The following is a 20,790-nucleotide window of genomic DNA, read 5'->3' as shown; positions in this document are numbered from 1 at the left end:
TTACCAGACTTCCTAAATTTACGCATTATTAAACAATTTCAGAAATACTTGGTGAATTCATAGATTCTTAACAAAACCAGACTTCGTAAATTTACGCACTTAAAAAAACACAGAAATACTTGTTTAATTCATAGATTCTTAACATAACCATACTTCGTAAATTACGCATTATAATTTTTTTTCAGAAATACTTGATAAATTCATAGATGTCATCATTGTTGGTATTTATACGAACATTTTCAGGGAAAAGGTCTTCTTTTTTTGCATTAACAATCAACATTTTTGATATTTCGTATTAATACGAACTATTATTAACTGTCATCTTTGTTCGTATTAAAACGAACATTTTCACAAACAACGTCATTTTTTGCATTAAAAATCAACATTTTTGATACTTGTATTAATACAGCTATTATAAATTGTCATCATTTTACAAATTAATACAAACATTTCCAGGGATAAAAAGTCAGTTTTGTCACTAAATATAGTCAGTCGCGAGAGAGCCTAGTCTTTTTTAAGGAGAAATTTGCACAGATTTTCTCCCATATTAGTGTCAGATACTGTTGAATTGTTTGTGGATTTCTTGAGGAATTCTTGAACTAGATTGTCAGGTTTTACAACAGGCACAGTTTGCAATTTGAATTTAATGTCTGGTGCAACATGACTTTCTGACCCATCAGAGCCTTCGACATCATGCTCTTGTAGTACCTTTACTTCTGCAGCGTCGGCTTCAAAAGCTTTTTGCTGAGAAAGAACTTGAAGATTCGCTTCTGATTCTGCCTTTTGTTTCAAAAGAGCTGCTTCTTGTTGAGAATATTTCAGTTTATCTTGGCAGATTCGGCTTCTGCTTGTTTCGATGCGATGAGTTCACTCCTACGGCTAGAGAATCTCGAACTGTGTGTCTTCACAACACCATGTACAGAGTTTGGCTTCATGCTGGACATGACTTTTTTTAATATTGATTGTTTATTTTGGTCAATCTTTTCCAGCGCGTGTAACTATGCTTTTTCCTGTAGCGACACGTCTGTAGTGAGAGCCGATAATTCTTTAAGACTTGCTTCACTTTTCACATTTTTTAAGTACACTTCAAATTCGTCTTTAACTTTCACGTAACTTTCATAGGTAATTGCTGTTCAATCAGGTTAATTTCACCAACATTACTCTCATAAGTTAAACTACTTACTATGCACAAACTTTCAGTCACTTTGAGCCATGAAGCAGAACAGCGCTTCCTAAAGTCATCAATTCTCTCTTCATAAAGAGCCCTTCCTTTTGCAGAAAACGGACGAAAATGCCGTGTTGACATACAATAAACTTTCTTAAGCCGGTTGAAATACAGACGAGACTTTAGTGCGACCAATTTTGAACATGGATTTAGTTTGATGTCCAGTACCAGTCATCTTCATCTGCTACTAGCAAAATGTAGGTCAATTTACTTATCTGTTCTGGAAACAGATAGCGGACCGATCGTGTCGAAAAAGAACACTGTATGTGGTGGTATTCAGTATTTATTTTTAATTCAACTTGATGTATGTGGTAAATTGCTGCAATAAAACAAAATAAAAGACGTTCAGTTCTGCAGTAAAGAACAATGAAAATGATGTATTGTAATCAAAAAATACTTTAAATGACTGAAAAAAGGTAAAACGTATAGCCTATACCTAAGTAATAAACAATGACATAGTTACGAAAGAAAAGCTTTGGAAATTACCCTAACATATAGGACATATAGCCTCAACTGGGTCGAAAGGGTAGGTACGACGTAATTTGGGTACGAATAGCATTTACTGAAAAAACCTGAATGAATGAATATACCTCATAAATAATTACTGCCTTAACAAAATACAAGTTATATAGCATTGATAACATGTGGAAACTTACACCATGCGGGGCTATTAACCGGTATAAACGTCTTAAGAAAATGCCGAAATAGCAATATCGGCAACATTCTATACATAGATGGTGACGTCACTACGTTATTGTCACCTCTATCCTTAGACGCATCACGCACCTCCATTTGGAGGCATTTATGACTACGACACAAAAAAGTCCGCGGATGAATGACGAATTTGTTTTAGAAGTAAACACGATTGTTATGAATTAGAATTAAATTGATATTTTGTTCAGTATTATGGTCTTACGTTAGTATCAATTAATATTTTCAACAATTTTGCTCTTTATTCATTTTTTTTAAAACTGTACTTTCACTTTCGGTTTTTAAACAACATGGATCCGTTATTGACGAAAGTTTGTAATGAAATAGGGTTTTCAAAACCGCTTAAAGAGTGTCAGAAGGAGTGTCTGATGCATGTTTTGAATAAACACGATATCATGGCTATATTGCCGACTGGGTATGGGAAAAGTCTGATCTTTCAAGTGGCTCCATTTGCATTGAAAGAAAAGTTCAAGTTGACTTGTTCGGTTTGTTTAATTTTGAAACCCTTAAACAGTATCATGATGGACCAGATCAATGCATTGAGCAAACAGGGAATAAGTGCGTGTTGGCTAGACTATAACTGTCAAAGTGGTCAGACCGCAGCAAGTGTCGAAGACAGTTCTGACGAGGAAGATACTGCTAAGGGCGAAAGTGTTGTCAATGTACCTTTAGAAGATATAATTAAAGGAAAGTACTCATTGGTGTATTCCCATCCAGAAGCATTTCTGAGCACAACAAATGGAACAGCAATATTGAGTGCATTTGAGAGAGATAGAACTGTTTCATGCATTGCTGTTGATGAAGCCCACATGATCCTTGAATGGTAATTTTCCCAATTGTATGCTTATTTTAATGAGGTCACGGTGGTGTAGTTGATGAGGTGTCTGCCTAGCTATCAGGAGTTTTTGGGTTCGCTCCCTACTCGGGGACCGTTCTCATTATCTCCTCCATAAACACATAGTACTGGTTATTCCCAGGAAACGGACTCAATAATGCCTATAATGCTCTTAAAGGGACTGTCCAATGGATTATTTTCCTGAATTTAGCAGGCTATTATTTTGATATTAATTAATAACATTCGTTAATTTGAACCATATCCAACTCAACCTTTTGCTAAAAACTACAAAACTAAAGAGCAACAGCCAAATTGTATTACGACTTTTGCGTCTACCTTGGGAAATCCCTTTCTATTTGTATTTCGCGCTTCGTGTCACGTGATTCACACACAAACAAACAAAATGGCGGAGGCTTCGAAATCTACAATGAGCGTACCAGTAAGAAAATATGTTTTTTTGATTTAATCAAATATAATATACTAAGATTCCGATCTTATTTTATTTAATTCAACAAGATGAGTTTATCTGCCGTTGAATGTTAGCGGATTGTTCGTCTTTACCTTGCAATTCGACGCTAAATGTCGCTGGTTTACAAATTAGACGATAGTACTAGTAGACGACTCCAATGCATGAAAATGAGAATCAATTTAACGTATTTTGATTTTATGATTTTCTCGTTTTGACTTTTGAATTTTGTGTTGTTTATTTTGCAATGTACGTTTTACATTAACTTTTAAATTTTGCTAATAGAAGCCAGTGGATTCTTCCACAGTAAATTCGTGCCCAGATCCTAGAGCACAAATAAGTCAGTGTATTATTTATGTTTTTTTATTTAGGGCAAAACAGAGGGAGAGATGAGAAGAAGTAAATGCGTGAGACAGCCACCTAAGAGAATGTTGTTGTATTCTCAGGACACAGATTCAGTAAGTTTATTTTAATGCTCTTGTGTGTACACATTTTAATTATGTGCCTGTTATTCGATAAATTCTCCCACCTGGTCAACCGGAGGGGTATAGTGAATTATGTATATCTATTTGTGACCAGACGAACTAAGAAGAAATAATAATATCACCCTTGTCCGCTCTGTGTTGATAAATGCAGGTTTGACTATAACCCATTATGATTTACAAGTAAGAACTATTATTGTAAAGGCCTGAGAGTTGAACAGTCACCTTGGCTAAGAATAGTAGGACTTTTTGCTTTTTTTTTCACAATATTTAGGTCCGAAATCTGTGGATGTAGGCTGTGGTTGCAAATAACATGTAGTAAATCAAGAAATGCACTATAACTCATGTGATTAGGTCATGACATTGACATCATGATTTTGTCATTTTAGGGTTACTCTTTTTGCTATTATTTATTAGATTTTCTGCATTACTTGTTTTTTTATCAAATGCATGATGTTTTATTTGTTACACTCAAGATTCAAGTCTACAGAAGAGTTAAGGAAAACGTCCTGCCAGAAAGATCCAGAAAGTTGATACATTAGCAACAATAACTAAGTGGTGCTCTTGTCACAGATGCGGCTCTCAGATGCCCACAATACGAGAGAGTGGAAGATCGAGTTTGCTGTGGGATGGTCCCAGAATTATGCTCAAGTCACAGACCTGTGAGTAAGATTCATGTATTATGAGTTTCTGTAACTGAATATCTTAAGTTTTGCAGCGTCATATTGTGTTATAACAAGGACTAAGAAATGGGTCAATAATGTTCTACCATGCAAACCTATTAAATATCCCATCTTAAAAATTAATCCTGCTATAACGGCAATTTTGTCATGTGGGAAAATCATTTACTGAATCATTATTGGCTTATTAAAATGAATTTCAGCTAATGCCAACAAAGATGCTAAGTTCTAAGACATTGTGTAGTTGTTTGTCATCTTGCTATTTTATTCAATGCAATTTATGTTTTTACATGAGTAAAGAAAGGATTACTCTTTTTTTGCTTAAAAATTGTTAAGTTTGCATACCATTTTAATATTTTGTACTCCATTGATCCATTGCATTGATACCATCAACACCTTTCCACCCCTTTATATGAGTCGCGTCCTTAGAAAATTGGGCATAATGCATGTGCGTAAAGTGTCGTCCCAGCTTAGCCTGTGCAGTCTGTACAGGCTAATCAGGGATGACACTTTCCGCCTAAATGGGATTTTTGCTAAGAAGAGACATTTTAACGAAAAATGTCATAAAAGCGGAAGGTGTTGCCCCTGATGAGCCTGTGTGGACTGCACAGGCTAATCTGGGACGACACTTTACGCACATGCATTATGTCCAGTTTTCTCAGAACAAGGCTCATATAATCTAGTGTGCTGTCTCACTGACTGCTGATTGGAGTTACATTTGCAAGAAGTTTATTGTTAAATCTGTTACAATTTCTTTGTAGGAGATGACTCTTTCGGTGCTGGATAGGATGACCCTCTACAGTCAGCAGCAGTATCAACAAGATGTGTTTTCCTTTTATGCAGAGACACTAGAAGATGTCAATAAATCTTTCAGACATGCTGCATACAGACAATTTACCATCTTAATGCATGAGAATAACTGTCCCAGCATGTTGTGTTAAATTAATAAGGGAGAAGTTTCCTAGTCCTTAAGGCCAGTATACAGGCTTCGTACCAGGTGAAGGCCCAGTGTTCTAATAATTTTGCATATTTATGCCCCCCTTCGAAGAAGAGGGGGTATATAGTTTTGCACATGTCGGTCCGTCCACCAGATGGTTTCGGGATGATAACTTAAGAACGCTTAGGCCTAGGATCATGAAACTTCATAGGTACATTGATCATGACTGGCAAATAACCCCTATTGATTTTCAGGTCACTAGGTCAAAGGTCAGTGACTCGAAACAGTAAAGCGGTTTCCGGATGATAACTCAAGAATGCATACGCCTAGGATCTTGAAACTTCATAGGTACATTGATCACGACTTGGCAATATACATAGATAGATTATATTCCATAATCTATCTTTTTTCATAAAATGAGTTTTTATGATCATGCAGGTTTTGTGTTTGAACCTCGCAAATTTTCTTATACCCAATTTCCATCATATAATCATCATCATAATCCGCAGCAGCAGCATTACCATATACATCATCATCATCATCATCATTAGCAACTGCAAAATTGTGTTGTATGACCAGAATTTAATGCAAATACAAAAAACACAACCATTACAATGGATAAAACATTTTAATAATTCCAAGAAATTCAATCACTGTTAACTCATGCATACTTAAGTTACATACATTTTTATTCAATATTTTAAGACATTTATATTAAATCAAAAATGATATACATCATGTATGTTCAAGATGCTGTATTGGAATCTGAAATATTTGAATCTTTTACTTGAGAAAAACAACTCGAGATCTCTAAAATGGAATGCAATGACGGTCTTCATATTTAACCCTTTGCATGCTGGGAAATTTGTCGTCTGCTTAATTGTCGTCTGCTGAATTTCTAAAATTAGCATTTTCTTTGAATTTTTTCAAAGAATATTATCAGAATAGCAAACAATTTTGGATCCTGATGAGACGCCACGTTCTGTGGCGTCTCATCTGGATCCAAACTGTTTGCAAAGGCCTTCAAAATTTGGTTCCCGCACTGAAAGGGTTAAGCTAATTTTATTCACACAAAGAAGATATTATATTAATGCCATATCTCCCGGATTTACAGTATTTCATATTTGTAAAACTGTAAACATAGAAAGACTTCATGGAATGACAGACCTAAAGAACTGTATTTGCAAATAAAGATATCAGCATTTTCTTTGCTCTAGGCTGTCTGTAGAATACTTTATTATGTCCACAAATGTTGTTTTTATAATGCGCTATAATACACATGGACAACAAACTATAACAAAAATTGTAAAAAGATTATGCATGCATGTAGATAGTTGTAAAAGTGAACATTTATGAAATGTATGTACCTTGCAGAATGTTTGCCAAAAATGATAATACAATATTATACTACAAGAAACATAAGCATTCATGAAATGAATCAATCATTAAAGTGGTGATATAACATTTATCTTGATATGACATATAAATCATTTGAAGTGATTAAATTACGAGCATTTAAGTATCATGAAACACCCAAGCACAAGGACTTCACAGAATGTTAACATTAATAATAATGTTGCTATGGAGACTGTGATTTAGAGGAGATAAGCAGCATCATTTGACAAACATCATACATGTACTATTACTAGCCAATCATTTATTTGATAAAGTAATTCGTCTGAAAATCCCTTCCTCCTACAAAATATTGGAGGAAAAATCTTACATTACACCCTAATTCTATTAACAAGAGCACCGCATAAGGGTGCCACGCTCGGCTGCGAAAGCTTGCCGGATTATATTTTTTAAAGGTCACATGACCTTGACCTTTGATCTAGTGACCCAAAAATGGATGTGTCGTGTAGAATTAATCAAGGTGCATCTACATATACAATTTCAAAGTTGTAGGTGGAAGGACTTTGATTTTAGAGCCAATGTTAAAAACCTTTACAAGGACGGCGGACACGGCGAGCTGGCTATGACAATACATTGGGTTTTCTCCAAAAACAGCCATGCTAATAGTCACCATATTAATCAACATGATCAAGTTTGTTCATAGCTCTAATACTGTGTCTGATTACAAATTCCTGAAGCTTTTTCTTTTCCACTTCTCCAATGATGTTTGCTGAGAGTTTATTAAAGGATTCCATCTGTCTACTCCTGTTTCCTTTGAAGGGTCTTAGTTCTCTAAGTTTGGTGCTTAGGACAAACAGGTCTTCATTCAATGATTTTGATTTCCTTTTCTTTCTTTTAGCCCCGCTGCTTTCAAAACCAGCCACAAGCTCACTGACAACTGGTGCAGCCTTTGAAACTCTCATCATTACTTTGTCTGTTTTTCCAGCACCAAGTCCTCTAATCACATGCTTAACTAGCTTTATGTTGTTTTCTTGTTGCATATCGGCTGGTTTATTTTTTCCTGGTTTGCCTTTACGATTAACAAGCAGGCCAAGTTTAACTCGCACGCTATCATATTCCGACAAAAGACATTCTGTTTTAGTGATGAAATCTACACACTCTATTGGATATTTCGATTTTTAGGAGGATAATCCAATGAAGAGTGGAATGAATCGCTTCATTAAGATACTTATCATGTTTATATCTCCTGCCTTTATCACTTCACAGAACACCATAAAGTCAATAGCAACCCGAACAATGCTAGTGCTGTACTTTTGGACATCATCTTCCATTTCTTCTTGAACATTTTCTTTCTGTGCAGGGACATTGATCTGGATGATGTCACCTGAAAAAGACATTACTATTGCTGTTTAAATGGAAATGACTTGAGTTTTGTTCTGATCTGTATCAAGGAAATGTAAATTTAGGAAACAGCAACAATCATTGGAAAGAAAAACAATATGTAAAAACATATAGAACAAGGCTATTGTCAAGCAATATGGTCCACTACCGGCTCCACCATTGTCAGAAATTCAACCATTTTCATAAAAAAAATGTGGTAAAAAATAGCAACCACAATTTATGACGTTGAAACGAAATGTAATAACGAGCATAATGTCCATATTGACATCTATCCATGTTGCAAGTTTCATGAAAAAATATTAAGAACATTTTAAGTTATCGCAGGATCCAGAAAACCACCATTTACAGCAGTATTTCTTGTCTATTTGTTGCCATAGAGTGCATGACGTGCATAATGCCCATATTGCTTTCTATCCATGTTTGAAGTTTCATGAAAAAATATGAAGAACTTTTAAAATTATCACAGGATCCATAAAAGTGTGACGGACAGACTGACAGACAGACTGACAGAGCGCAAAACATAAGTCCCCTCCGGTGAAACCTGTAGGGGACAAAAAATCCACCCTGTTAAAAGAAATTAATTTCTATATATGTTTATTTTAGGGGAGGACAAGTTAAAAAAGGTCATCTAGTGTCCCAAAAAATAATTTGAAGGCTGTAAACGAAGTGCATTCATTTAAGTAAAGTTTTCTGTTAGAAGTCACAGTGGACTTTACTTTTGACCTAGTGACCCCCAAAAAGTGTGTAGCAAGTAGAATCCATCAATGTGCAACTACACATGAAGTTTCAAAGTTTGCGGTGGAAGCGGTTTCATTTCAGAGCCAATGTTAACTTTTTTGCGGGAAGCAAACGACAGAGGATATTTCTCCGAAAACAGCTAAGCTAAAAATAGAACAACAAAGTCTTAGTTATACAAATCCTTACCGTTTAGCTTGAGCTGGATGGTTTTTCCCGCATTCTCTGCAGAAATGGCGACATGATACAAAGTACCCTTGTGCTGTATCATGACATTCATGTCCGGTGCCGGTGGTGCTGAGGATGTACCCACTATCTTATCAACAACTGGGCTGACTTTTTTTTCAAACCATCTTCTTTTGTTAGATGCTGTCATTTCGTGATGGTCAGTCGGTAACATTTCCTGTATGTCATCAGGTTTTTCTAACCGAAGTGATTCACATGTCAGTTTTATTAACAAAGCTCTGAAACACAGACCTATCATAATGTAGGTACCTATTAACATAATTGTTGGTTTTACAGCCCAATGATCAGTATTTCAGATCATGGAGCGCCACAAATTTTATTTTGGCTAACCTCATAGGAATATAAATTGCATTCTGACACAATAGTTTATCACAGGCAAGTGAAGCAAAAATGTAAATATTAATTTTTAATTAACAAAATAAAACACTTCTAATAAATATGTTAATGATAAATGGCAATAACATGAAGACAGAGAAACTACCTCGTAACAGTAATGAGGATATCCTTGTGGGCTTCATATCCATTAGCTTTTACATCACCATTTACATTTGTTCTATGGAGAACAGCTCTGTAGTTGGCTAGGGAGCCAGCCTTTCTGGCAGTTTCTGTCTTGTAGAATGTCTTGAAGATTTTCTGAAATATGTTAAATATTAATTATTGTTCATTTTAGGGGAAATGACTTCAGGAAAGATTTTGGCAGGATTGGCTCTGATCTTCTGGCAAGGTTTACAGACATTCCCATAATGGTCTTCACTGCTACAGCTTCCCCTGATGCCCAGACAAAAATCTGCAAAAGTCTTCAACTAAAGAGTCCAAAAATAGTTTGTATGAACCCTGATAGAACAAATATTAAGTACATAAAGATTGAACGACCTCCATCCTCAAACACTGATGACCATTTAGACAAGATCCTTGAACCTATGGTGAGACAGCTGCTAGAAGAAAAAGATAAATATCCATTAACTATTATTTACACAGACACAAATGTAATCAGTTATGCATATGCCTTTTCTGAAAAAAAGATGGGGAAAGATCAGTACTTAGGAGAGAATATCCCAGAAAGTAGACTTTTTGCTCAATACCACATGAACTACACCGAAAAAATGAAGAAATTCATCGTGAGTGAATTAGGAAAAGAAAACTGCAAGATAAGACTTATTTTTGCTACAGTAGCATTAGGTATGGGACTCAATGCACCCCATATAAGAGTTGTCATACACTACAAACCACCAACCTCCATAGAAAGTTACTTCCAGGAAACTGGAAGGGCTGGAAGAGATGGCCTCCCAAGTAAAGCAATTCTGTACTATAACAATACTGACCTTCGAAAAAACAGACCAGGAATTCAACAAAATATCATAGATTACTGTAAAAATGACTCAAGATGTTTACGAGAAGTTATGTTGAAAACCTTTGGTTGCCCAAAAAGTGAAAACATAAAGGACTGTTGTTGTGCATGTGATGAGATGAAGAAAGAATAAACAACTACCTCCAGTAAATCCTGCTGGACATGAAACAATTCCTCTATGACTGGTGTGAACTGTTCCAGACGATCATTTCGAGTGTGAGTACCAGCCCTGAGATGACGTGCTGAGTCAAATGTAACACGTGTTAGTTGGTCACCACCCAATGGAATGGTTGTGTTATTCTCAAATTCTTCCCCTGAAACCAGATTTAAAAGGTTTTATGTCCTGAATAGTCATTAACATTGATAAACTTTTCAGTTGAAAACATATTTTAAAGGATTTTCATTTTTAGAAGTTTTCAATTTTGGATGGTAATGAATGTAGATCTTAAATGCAATTCTGTTGTCATATTCCATGAAAGTACATGTATGCTGCCATTCATTCAATATTTGCATGTACATGTATAAAACACTCCTGTTAAAACATACAATACAATTTAAAATTGCTTGTTTGGAGTGGTGTTGCAAGTATTTCAGCTTTAATTAATATGGAGGTTGATATTTCAAATGTGTTGTTGTACGCGTACTTGTAGCAATTTCAAGGTATTTTTTTATAAGAGCACAGTAGATGGTGTTTTGAATAGTAACAAGACATCATTATCTACAAGCAATGAACTGATAAAATACAAAATATAGGGCTTTTCCGCGTTGTACACATCAATTAACAGACGCATATTAACCCTTTCAGTGCGGGAACCGGTATTTGAAGGCCTTTGCAAACAGTTTGGATCCAGATGAGACGCCACAGAACATGGCGTCTCATCTGGATCCAAACTGTTTGCTATTCTGATAGTATTCTTTGAAAAAAAATTAAGAAAATGCTTATTTTACAAATTCAGCAGACAACATTTTAGCAGACGACAAATTTCCCAGCATGCAAAGGGTTAACATACTCTTGAAAATCACACATACAAGTTGACATTACACTTTTGACATCTAAACCTCTTTAATGACAGGCACATGCATAGGGGATAAGCACTAACAATAACGCTAAGGAAATATGGGTGATTCAGGTAACACTTGACCTACCCTAATGTTTCCTGCGTACTTAAGCATTTTTTTATAGAATTTAAAAAAGAAAACCATGCCATAACTAGGCATACTATAATATTTTAGAATGAAATAGAAATTCAAGTAAAAACCTATCAGATAGTTGAAAACAAGAGCACTGCTTAAAGGGTGACATGCTCGGCTGCGCAAGCTTGTCAGATTTTTTTTTAAAGAGGTCACAGTGACCTTGATGTTTGACCTAGTGACCCAAAATGGGTGTGGCGTGTAGAACTCATCAAGGTGCATCTACATATGAATTTTCAGTGTTGTAGGTGGAAGCACTTTGATTTTAGAGCCTATGTTAAAGTTTAATTAAGAGGTCACAGTGACTTTGACCTAGTGAGCCAAAAAATGGGTGTGGCGTATAGAACTCATCAAGGTGCATCAAAATATGAAGTTTCAAAGTTGTAGGGGGAAGCACTTTGATTTTAAAGCTAATGTTAAGGTTTTAGCACGACGCCTATGGCGGACGGCAGACTGCGGAAGATGAGCTGGCTATGACAATACCTCGGGTTTTCTCCGAAAACAGCCGAGCTAAAAAATCACTTTAATGACTTCCAATAGTCAAATTGAGCAACATTTGACAACGAAGTGACCATGAAAACATGTCTCAATGTCAACACCAAAATAATTTCAAAAATAAAGAAATAAATAAGTCCCTTCTAACCCTACGCTATTTTTTGGGAACATATTACCTGAACCACACATATATTTTTATTTTGCATAAAAGCTATCAATGGCTTGATAGTTAAGGTAATAATAATAAAATATGTATGTTTGTAGTACTTAATGTGACCAACTATAAAAACGCAGTGACATAATATTAAGGTCGGATTATCATCAGCATACATATATTGAACTATGCTTATGATAGAAAATTCATGTAAGAAATCACTGTAAACAAAATCCTACCGACCAACTCAAGTCAAGTACATGTAACTGCAAATATACAATTTAAACGAAGTAAACATTTGAGCCACACCAAGCAGAAAATTCAAATTAGTACTTAAGTAATTTGAAAGATTTTCATGATTCAGTAATTTACAATTTATTATTATTCACTGATATATATTCAGTCTGTCTATTTACAAAAATGTACACATTTCCATAGCTTTAGACATAATTTTACCTTTATTTTTTGAAATCATAAAACAGTCAACACACTACTATACACATTCAGAACAAAGTAAGACTGTTACTTTGATTTTAGGGATGTGGTGGGAGGTTGGAGCTAAATCGAATTTTTTACCATGTAAATAAGACCAAAAGGGCCAGCTTCATGTTGACGTATGGTATCTTCAATGAAGCCATTTTATGATGAGACCCATTTCTGCTTGGCTTGGCTCATTTTTTTCAATTGGTAAATAAGCAACAATAGTAAACAATAACTCCTGAAAGAAAAACTTTTTTGAAACTAAAAATTGCAACGCAATACCTCTTCCAGCAGATGTATAAAAAGACTTCAAAGTCTCCAACATTGTGTCCATTATTTGGACACAATTTGGCAAGGATTTAGGGTCTTTCATAATCACCTGAATAGTCCAGACAAAAATACATTTAATGATGTATTTTTTTACTGTTTTGTGAAAATGTCCAAGATTTCATTGCCACAATTAATCTACCGGTAGGTAGAAACAAGAGCTGTGTTTGAGAAAAACAATGCCCTTTACTGCACTTTGAAGCCGCACGGCAGCTATTTTGTAAAAAAAAGACCATTGACCTTGAAGGATGACCTTGACAGGGTTCCCGCTGTCGATCGCCATTGGCGCCAATTGCGACAAAATAAAAAATCTGGCGACAAAATTTCGTAAATGGCGATTTTAAAAAAATCGGCATTTTTCTGCGTTCATATTTTCTTAAAATGACAAAAGACGCTGTGTTTACCAGCCGCTTTACGGCAGTCGTAATACTATAGATTTCCATGGTGTAAGCGATACAGCTGTAATCAATGGAGCGTGGTGCTGACTGCCGACTACCGCAAAGTGGAATGTTATGGTGATAATTGCGATTATCTGGGGTGTTGTTGCAAGTTATCTTAATTGGTCGGCAGTTTTATTGCTTCAGAGATAAGGCAATATTGAAATATACCGACTTTGCGCTTAAATGTGAAGTGTTTGTCACAGTGTTCGAAGCAGATTCAAGACCGTTAAATTGACAACAATGACAATCAAAAAGGTAAGTATCGATTGTTTTTAGAAAAATCGGTGTAATTATAGAAAATAGTAAAACATTTTACATCTATTGGTTCTATTTAAACGGTGACATATTGCTGTTTCACTCGTCAAAATGGCAAGTTCAGAGTGTAAAACGACTTTTTGAAAGTGAACATTAGATGCTGCTTATTTTGAGACTCATTCAAAATGCAAACGTTCCCACCGCTATTGTTCACCAGCTAACAAACAAAAACCAAACAAAGACAGTTGTTTATCAGAATTTCATTTCCTTCAATATGATTTCCAACACACAATCTATGCTGTGTGAACTCTTTATATCCTCAACACTTATCAATTCATTCACTACCGGATGTACCTTAAAAAAAAAGGTAAACATAGTTTAGCACATGGAAATCAATTTGACATTTGATATACACAAATGCTTATTTTATTTGACTGTTGTGTTAAGGGCTCTATGTAGTAGATCATATGCTAGCACACATTTATATTATTTATATACTTCACATTCATTGATTATTATTAGTATTATATTAATATTATATTTCCCTTTTTGTATTTTCAGAATACCACAAAGCTTCTGAAGCACCAAAACTGTGGCAACATATTCAGGCTGCTAAGAAGGTGTCAATCAACAAGAGTTACAACTGATTGAATGTGCCTTTATTTAATTAACAATGTTAAATGTGTTGTTATTATTAATACTACTGTTATTAAATCAATTCCTTTAACATACTGTAAATGCTCAGTTTTTGTTTGTATTATAATAACATGATCTTCATTGCCCAAATGTAGCCCCAGTGTGGCGACAACTTTTTAAATTTGGCGAAAGTAAGTGGCGACAACTTTTGAAAGCCCAGAGGGAACCCTGCCTTGACCGTTCACCACTCCAAATGTGCAGCTCCATGAGATACACGTGAATGCCAAATATCAAGTTGCTATCTTCAATATTGCAAAAGTTATGACCAACCTTCAAGTTTTGGGACAGACACACACAAACAATGACAGACATACAGGCCAAAAACAATATACCCCCGATCATTCGATCCGGGGGAATAAAAGTGTGGACTTTAATGAAATAATAATCATGTATTTCGAATGCGACCATTTTGGATCCAGATCAGCCTGCACTTGAAAGGTCAGGATCCAAACAGTTGAACAATCAGTCAGTACTTTTGAGATGTTCAGGGAACAGTTTGGATCCTGACCAGACTCTGCTTGAAAAGGATCTGGATCCAAACTGGTCGCAATCATTTAAAGGCCGCTTTTCGTGTGACGAGTCTCAATTATATTATAATATTTCTTACTTTTATATAATTTAAGCTCCATACTCAAAATTAGCAATGATATAAACAAGATATCAATACTTACAAACATTGGATACACTTCTGTAGGTCTGTCGACTACTTTTCTGTACTGATGGTTCAGCACTGTAGGAACAACTGAAGAGAACGCTGAAAGTGCTGGTACATCTTCAACCAGAATCCTCTGCACCATCCAGGAGTAGCAATTTCTGTTAAATTAAAACAAAATAACGGTGCTTGTGCTCTTTTTCTGACTGCAAGCAAACACATATGTGACAGTATTTATAGAATTTAATAATTTAAATCAACATATTTCAAAATTTATTTTTATAACCAACAAAAATTGCTATTAGTACAAAGTGATTTTTAAGTGATAACTAGCAATAGCTGTTTATTTACCAATTGGATATTTCTTTGTGAGCCCAAGTTAAAGTATTCATTATGATTTCAAGAGGAAAATAAACCTCCTAATTATATACATGAAATATATTTACTTAAGAATGTTACACAAACCTTAATGAGGTTTTTTCTTCCTTTGACAAGAAGAATGTTGTTGCGTCTGGGCCTTTAGCAGGAACTACCTTAGGTTGGGTACCGAGGCCTTCGAGGTCTCTAGGGTCCAATCTGTCTATGATAACCGACCAGTGAGTGTAATGGTAATCTCTATTACCACTTCCATACCTAATCTGTAAACAAATTATTTAATGAAATCATTTCACCTTTTTGGGGGTTCATTATCTTAAAGCAATTGGTTGTACCCAGTTTATTTTCATGTACACAGGCAGTTTCTTACCATATTTTGTATTCTTACATTATACATGCTAGTTAATAAACATACACATTTTTATTTTTGCTCTCCAAAGTTCCTAGTTCATTTGTGGGACAAAAGAAACTTGACAACAATAAATGGATTGAAAAGGGCTGGTGCAGAAGCACCAACAGGCATTTATTAATTGTCTAATGCCAAAGCATTATTGAAACATTAAAAAAAGGAAACATAGTACCATAAAGTTGGACTAAATCAATGTCCTGACATATCATATTATGCAAGAACTAAATATTGTATGACATTCAATATCAACATGTATATTATGCAAGAACTAAACAATATATGACAAACATTGAACATTAAAAATAACAACGTGAAACAGGAAAATCACAATGAAATTGACTTAAAACTTATCAACCAAGGAGGAGGGGGAGGGATGGTTGTTAAAATTACAATTTAAAAACAAAACAATGGTCTGCGCAGTGCCAGTTCTGTTGAAGAATGATGTAACATCCGTTATAAGAGTAGGTTACACTGCAGTAACTAAAATTGTTAGCAAAGGTTGCACACCAGTAGTGTAAAACACGGGGTAGCACGCTTCAAATATAAATCAATTTATAACTCCTGTGTCTTAAATTATTTTTTTTCAGACAGTAAGTTGAATTTATGAAACTCTAAAATTTCTGTTGAAACCCAGTATAAAACAGATACCTTTGAAACATAATGAAGGTTTGAGCAGGTATGGACACTGGGCATAATGGGCATTATAAACCTTTCTTTTTTCATAAGTGATAATAAAATATTCAAAATGAATTACTTGCTTTACAAACCTGATTGGCTTTAATTCTCCCATCAATATTATCCACTGTTATCTTCAGCGTCTTTCCTTGGTTCAAAGCAGTAGTGACTTCTCTTCCATTTATCTTGCCAAGGTCATCTAACATAACCAACTTGGTCTTTTCGGGGATGCTTAAGCCAAAAGTGTGCAGAAGTCCAAGCAGCTAAAAATGCAATAAATTGTGTAAATAATTGTGTTGATAAAATTAACATTAATTTCAGAGATTGCTTTAACCAAACAAATTTATTCTGAACATATGGCTCAAATGAATCATTTTTATACTTAAAAATAATACAAGAAAACAATAACAATGAACCAAACTTTTGCTTTTTACTCTATAGAAATTGAGGTGTGCCATAGGAAAAGGGACCTTAGAGCAAGTGTTTGGATCCAGATCAGCCTGCGCTTCATACAGACTGTTCGTCTAAAATATTTGTTTCACTGTCTAACCAATCAACTGTTTGGATCAAACTATGCTTTCAAGAGCAGGCTGATCTGAATCCAAACTTATCAATAGTTGCTCTATGACCTCTTTCCTGCGATGCTGCTAAAATTGAGGTTTTTAGCAGTGTTCAAATGCTTGTGTGGCAGCCCAAAAAGTTGCCCTGAACTTGGATCACAGAGTATACTCAATATCTTGAAAATAAGAGTTCCGCTTAAGCCGGTGCTAGGCGCACATAACCTGGTGTTGTTCTCCATTTATACCAATCATGAACATACCCAATCAGTCTGCTATTATTTGCTGACTGATTAATATTTTACAATCATATTGATAAAATAATAAATATAGCTTCTTTTTTGGTCACTTGCATTGAAAACAAAAACAATTAAAATACATGCATGTTTACACAAATTAAAAAGCCTTACCCCATTTCCTGCATTGTATCTTATGCAAGAGGCAGCCATGCATTTCTGGAATCCAATAAGCTGATTGTTTCTCGCGTACATAGCCATGGCATACATGCCAGCAATAATGCGACTGTCTTCAGGCATGGCCAGATGGACAGGACAGGCCATAGTCATCAGGAAGTCTAAAGCTCTGGGACACCTCTGATGCATTTCAAACAAAATTTGGTGACAGAATGTCTGAGGCTTAATGTCCCCCACTTTTAACCTCAGCACACTGGGCTCTGTCTTTCTGCATAGCTGGTCCATTTCAAAAGATAATTTCATCAGAATGATTTGCCAGAGTCTTTCAAGTATCACAGGAATTTCCACAATAGCTGCAAGCATTTCTTCTGCACTTGTCTTTCCATTGATCATATTCTCAGTAGTTTCTTGTAGGATTTCTTTTGCCTCCTGAGTGATTGGCAATGGACTTAAGAGTTTCTTCTTGTGTAAGAAATATACTGACACATTTTCCTCGGAATTAGGTTTATCCTTAAGTTCCTTCACTGAGTATGTATGCTCAGCATGGGAGGTGGTGGTTGGTGCTGCACTGTATAAATGATCAGGTGGAATAGGCAAGTCTAATTTAAGTGTACTTGTTTTCCTATAACATTCTTTATCTGACTCTGGATGATTTGCACTAAAAAGTTGCTTTACACTTTTTCTTGGCTTTATTGGGGTAAGTCTGTTCTGTACGAATCTTTTGACAGTCGGCGAAATAGAGTGTAATATCATGCGCTTTTGCCTTTCATGCACTGATTTACAATCATTCAAATTTGTCTTCAGAACCGATTTCATTGAAGAAACTTTATCTTATCAAGACTTATGTTTTCAGGCACGATTCACACATAACAAATTTAGACGTGTTTACCTCCTCCAAATCACACCCCAAAACTTCAAAATGTGACTTGAACGTTATATTCCTCATAGCTACATTGTTTATATTCCTTAATCGTCCTTTTGTTTGGCTGTTGCACGTGAAACAATGCCTCACAACTTTAACCGGGGTAGATGCTGAAGCCATTGCAACGTGTTTAGTGAATATTTAGTTAATATTCATTATTACAATAATGGACTGGCTTAACAAGTGTCTCCTTTTAAAGCACAAAATGCATACAATACTATATTATAACTAAGCCGGTAAAATGGTGTCTGTTTTGGATAAAAATCAAATACTATAGTTCACTTCCGTGTTCATTATATTTACGGGTGCCATGCTGGAAATAGTCCGTTTCCCACAATGCTTAGCGCGTATTCACACAGGTCAGTAAGACCGGTGTGACACAATGATATCGGCAAACGCCTCGATTTAAAATTCGTAGGTGAACAAACACTGATATATCCAAGGGAAGTAAGCAGCGCAGTATTATACGGTTACCTATGATCGATATAGCCAGCACACAGGTTTTGTTAAAAATGTATACAAATTGCTAGAATAATTAGTTTGTTTCTCATTGATTGTGTTTTGTTGTTTGACAATACATTTTTAAAAGGATGAAAAAAAAACAACAAAGAAATGTTCATTTACATAGAAAAACAAATTTTGCTTTCGTGTTCTCTGGGTCGTCTGCACTGAGGAAGGTATAGCGTCCATGACCTTAATTTATGGAAGACATAATTGTAAATATCTTTGATCTTCGTCAGTTTTTTTGCCAAACATTATAAACATGTACTTAAGTTAGTATTGAATTCAGTATTTATGAAGATGGCTGGTCTTCTGATAAACAAGAATTGTAATCAGGCCTTCTTGTATAAATTAATTATGTTAAAATTGTCAGAAACCAGCGTTTTATGGCTTTGTAATTTTAAATAAAATCTACCAATTAATCGCTACTTACAAATAATGTTTGAAATTAGCAGGAAATGATTTTCAGTGCGCAAATATTATGATTATGCATTAAATAAGTGCAAGACATATATTGAAGTATAAAGAATAGGCAATACATTTATATATATTGCTCCATTTTTTTCTATCTATAATGAATAGGCAATAAATAGTGCTAGATTTATTTCTATTTATAATGAATTGGCAATAAATAATGCTCTATTCTTTTTATCTATAATCAACTAAAGTTTTCATCGACTTTCATGTACAGATGATGCATTTGAATAATTGAAAATGTTGACATATGGAAAAAACACAGATAAAGAGAAATTATTTAATTAGAAATAACATTGTTATTTTTGAACAACTAGATACATGATTAGTTAAATTGGATCATAATAATTATGTTTTACATGTAAGACAATATATATAATAGTTTGAAAATCAAATGCACTTTCCCTGGTGATATTCATTAATAAACAACGGTTTACTATGAACAAGATAATAGTTTCTTAGTAAGAGACGTGTCAGTACATAGCTTTGTTTATATGAATATAATTTTCTGTAAGATGCGGGTTTTGTTATTACCCAAGACTTCCGTTCTTATATTTTTTCCCAAGTGTTGTTATAAAAACAAAACAAAAAGTTACTTAAATAAATATCCTCCAACATAAATACGATAATTGATATACCGGTAAATTTACTAAGCTGGCCAGAAGTAAGTTTGCCTTATGTGCACAAGAAACACAGATTTGTTGCTTAAAATTCGGTAACGCCGATTTCATTTTATTGTGAAACCATTATAAACATTCGCTACACATTCAGTTTCGAATTCTTCGTCATTAGATCAATTTTTTACTGAAATAATTATGACCAATGTTGATAAAAATACGACTTTTCAAAGGCATGAAAGCCATATCCAAAGTTATCAACTCATGCATTAGCGCCGGTTCTCTCACATTATACCGTGTATTGAACTGACACTTGACATTTACACGTTAATGCGGAAAAAATGTATCGATAGCGTTAACGAATAAATATTAAATTGGCGCCGATAAAGGTAAGATGCGCGACAGTTTGGTTATTATTGAAATTTGAGATGACTAATTGGAAATCGGCTTCGTCATTCAGACATTCGTTTACGGACATTCATTCTCACTAATCCGCTCATCATAATAATGAACTAGTTAATTGGCATGCAATAGAACAGAACATAGATGTTATTTTCAACGAAGTATATAACATCATGCAATTCGGGCAATATAACAAAGTACAATTTTTAGTACAATATTGTGGCTTCCGATAATTAAGCAACAACAACACATATTATACAGTGAGAGTGGGTGTATTTACGGTAGAATGAATTAATATATAGAAGGGCTAGTTAGAACGAGTGTAGGACAAAAGCC

At 34.8% G+C, this 20,790-nt stretch overlaps 3 protein-coding genes across 4 annotated transcripts in view; 1 reads left to right on the top strand and 2 right to left on the bottom strand.

Annotated features, from left to right (window-relative positions):
- LOC127835412 (neurogenic locus notch homolog protein 1-like) overlaps positions 1-20,790 on the bottom strand; it is a 210,044-nt gene that overhangs the window by 79,763 nt on the left and 109,491 nt on the right. The gene's annotated exons all lie outside the window — the stretch shown is intronic.
- Positions 2,424-10,984, top strand: LOC127835408 (ATP-dependent DNA helicase RecQ-like). The gene is made up of 2 exons (XM_052361830.1): positions 2,424-2,759; positions 9,742-10,984. The coding sequence occupies exons 1-2, from the start codon at positions 2,455-2,457 to the stop codon at positions 10,550-10,552; spliced, it is 1,116 nt and encodes a 371-aa protein (XP_052217790.1). The 5' UTR covers positions 2,424-2,454; the 3' UTR covers positions 10,553-10,984.
- Positions 5,951-18,826, bottom strand: LOC127835402 (uncharacterized). Of its 2 annotated transcripts, XM_052361813.1 has the most exons (9): positions 17,536-18,826; positions 16,661-16,831; positions 15,575-15,747; positions 15,129-15,270; positions 13,022-13,118; positions 10,561-10,733; positions 9,553-9,704; positions 9,015-9,289; positions 5,951-8,073 (listed from the first exon to the last, which is right to left on the bottom strand). In XM_052361813.1, exons 1-9 carry the CDS (start codon positions 18,352-18,354, stop codon positions 7,868-7,870), a joined length of 2,208 nt encoding a protein of 735 aa, XP_052217773.1. In that variant the 5' UTR covers positions 18,355-18,826; the 3' UTR covers positions 5,951-7,867. The 2 variants fall into 2 exon arrangements, with proteins under 2 accessions (XP_052217773.1, XP_052217774.1); XM_052361814.1 differs by lacking the exons at positions 10,561-10,733; positions 13,022-13,118 and having other exon boundaries at positions 17,536-18,825.

Source organism: Dreissena polymorpha, chromosome 6 (genome assembly GCF_020536995.1).
Source record: "Dreissena polymorpha isolate Duluth1 chromosome 6, UMN_Dpol_1.0, whole genome shotgun sequence".
In the NCBI taxonomy this organism is placed as follows: domain Eukaryota; kingdom Metazoa; phylum Mollusca; class Bivalvia; order Myida; family Dreissenidae; genus Dreissena; species Dreissena polymorpha.
The sequence above is the reverse complement of the archived record's forward strand: the minus strand, read 5'-3'. Positions and strand labels throughout refer to the sequence as shown.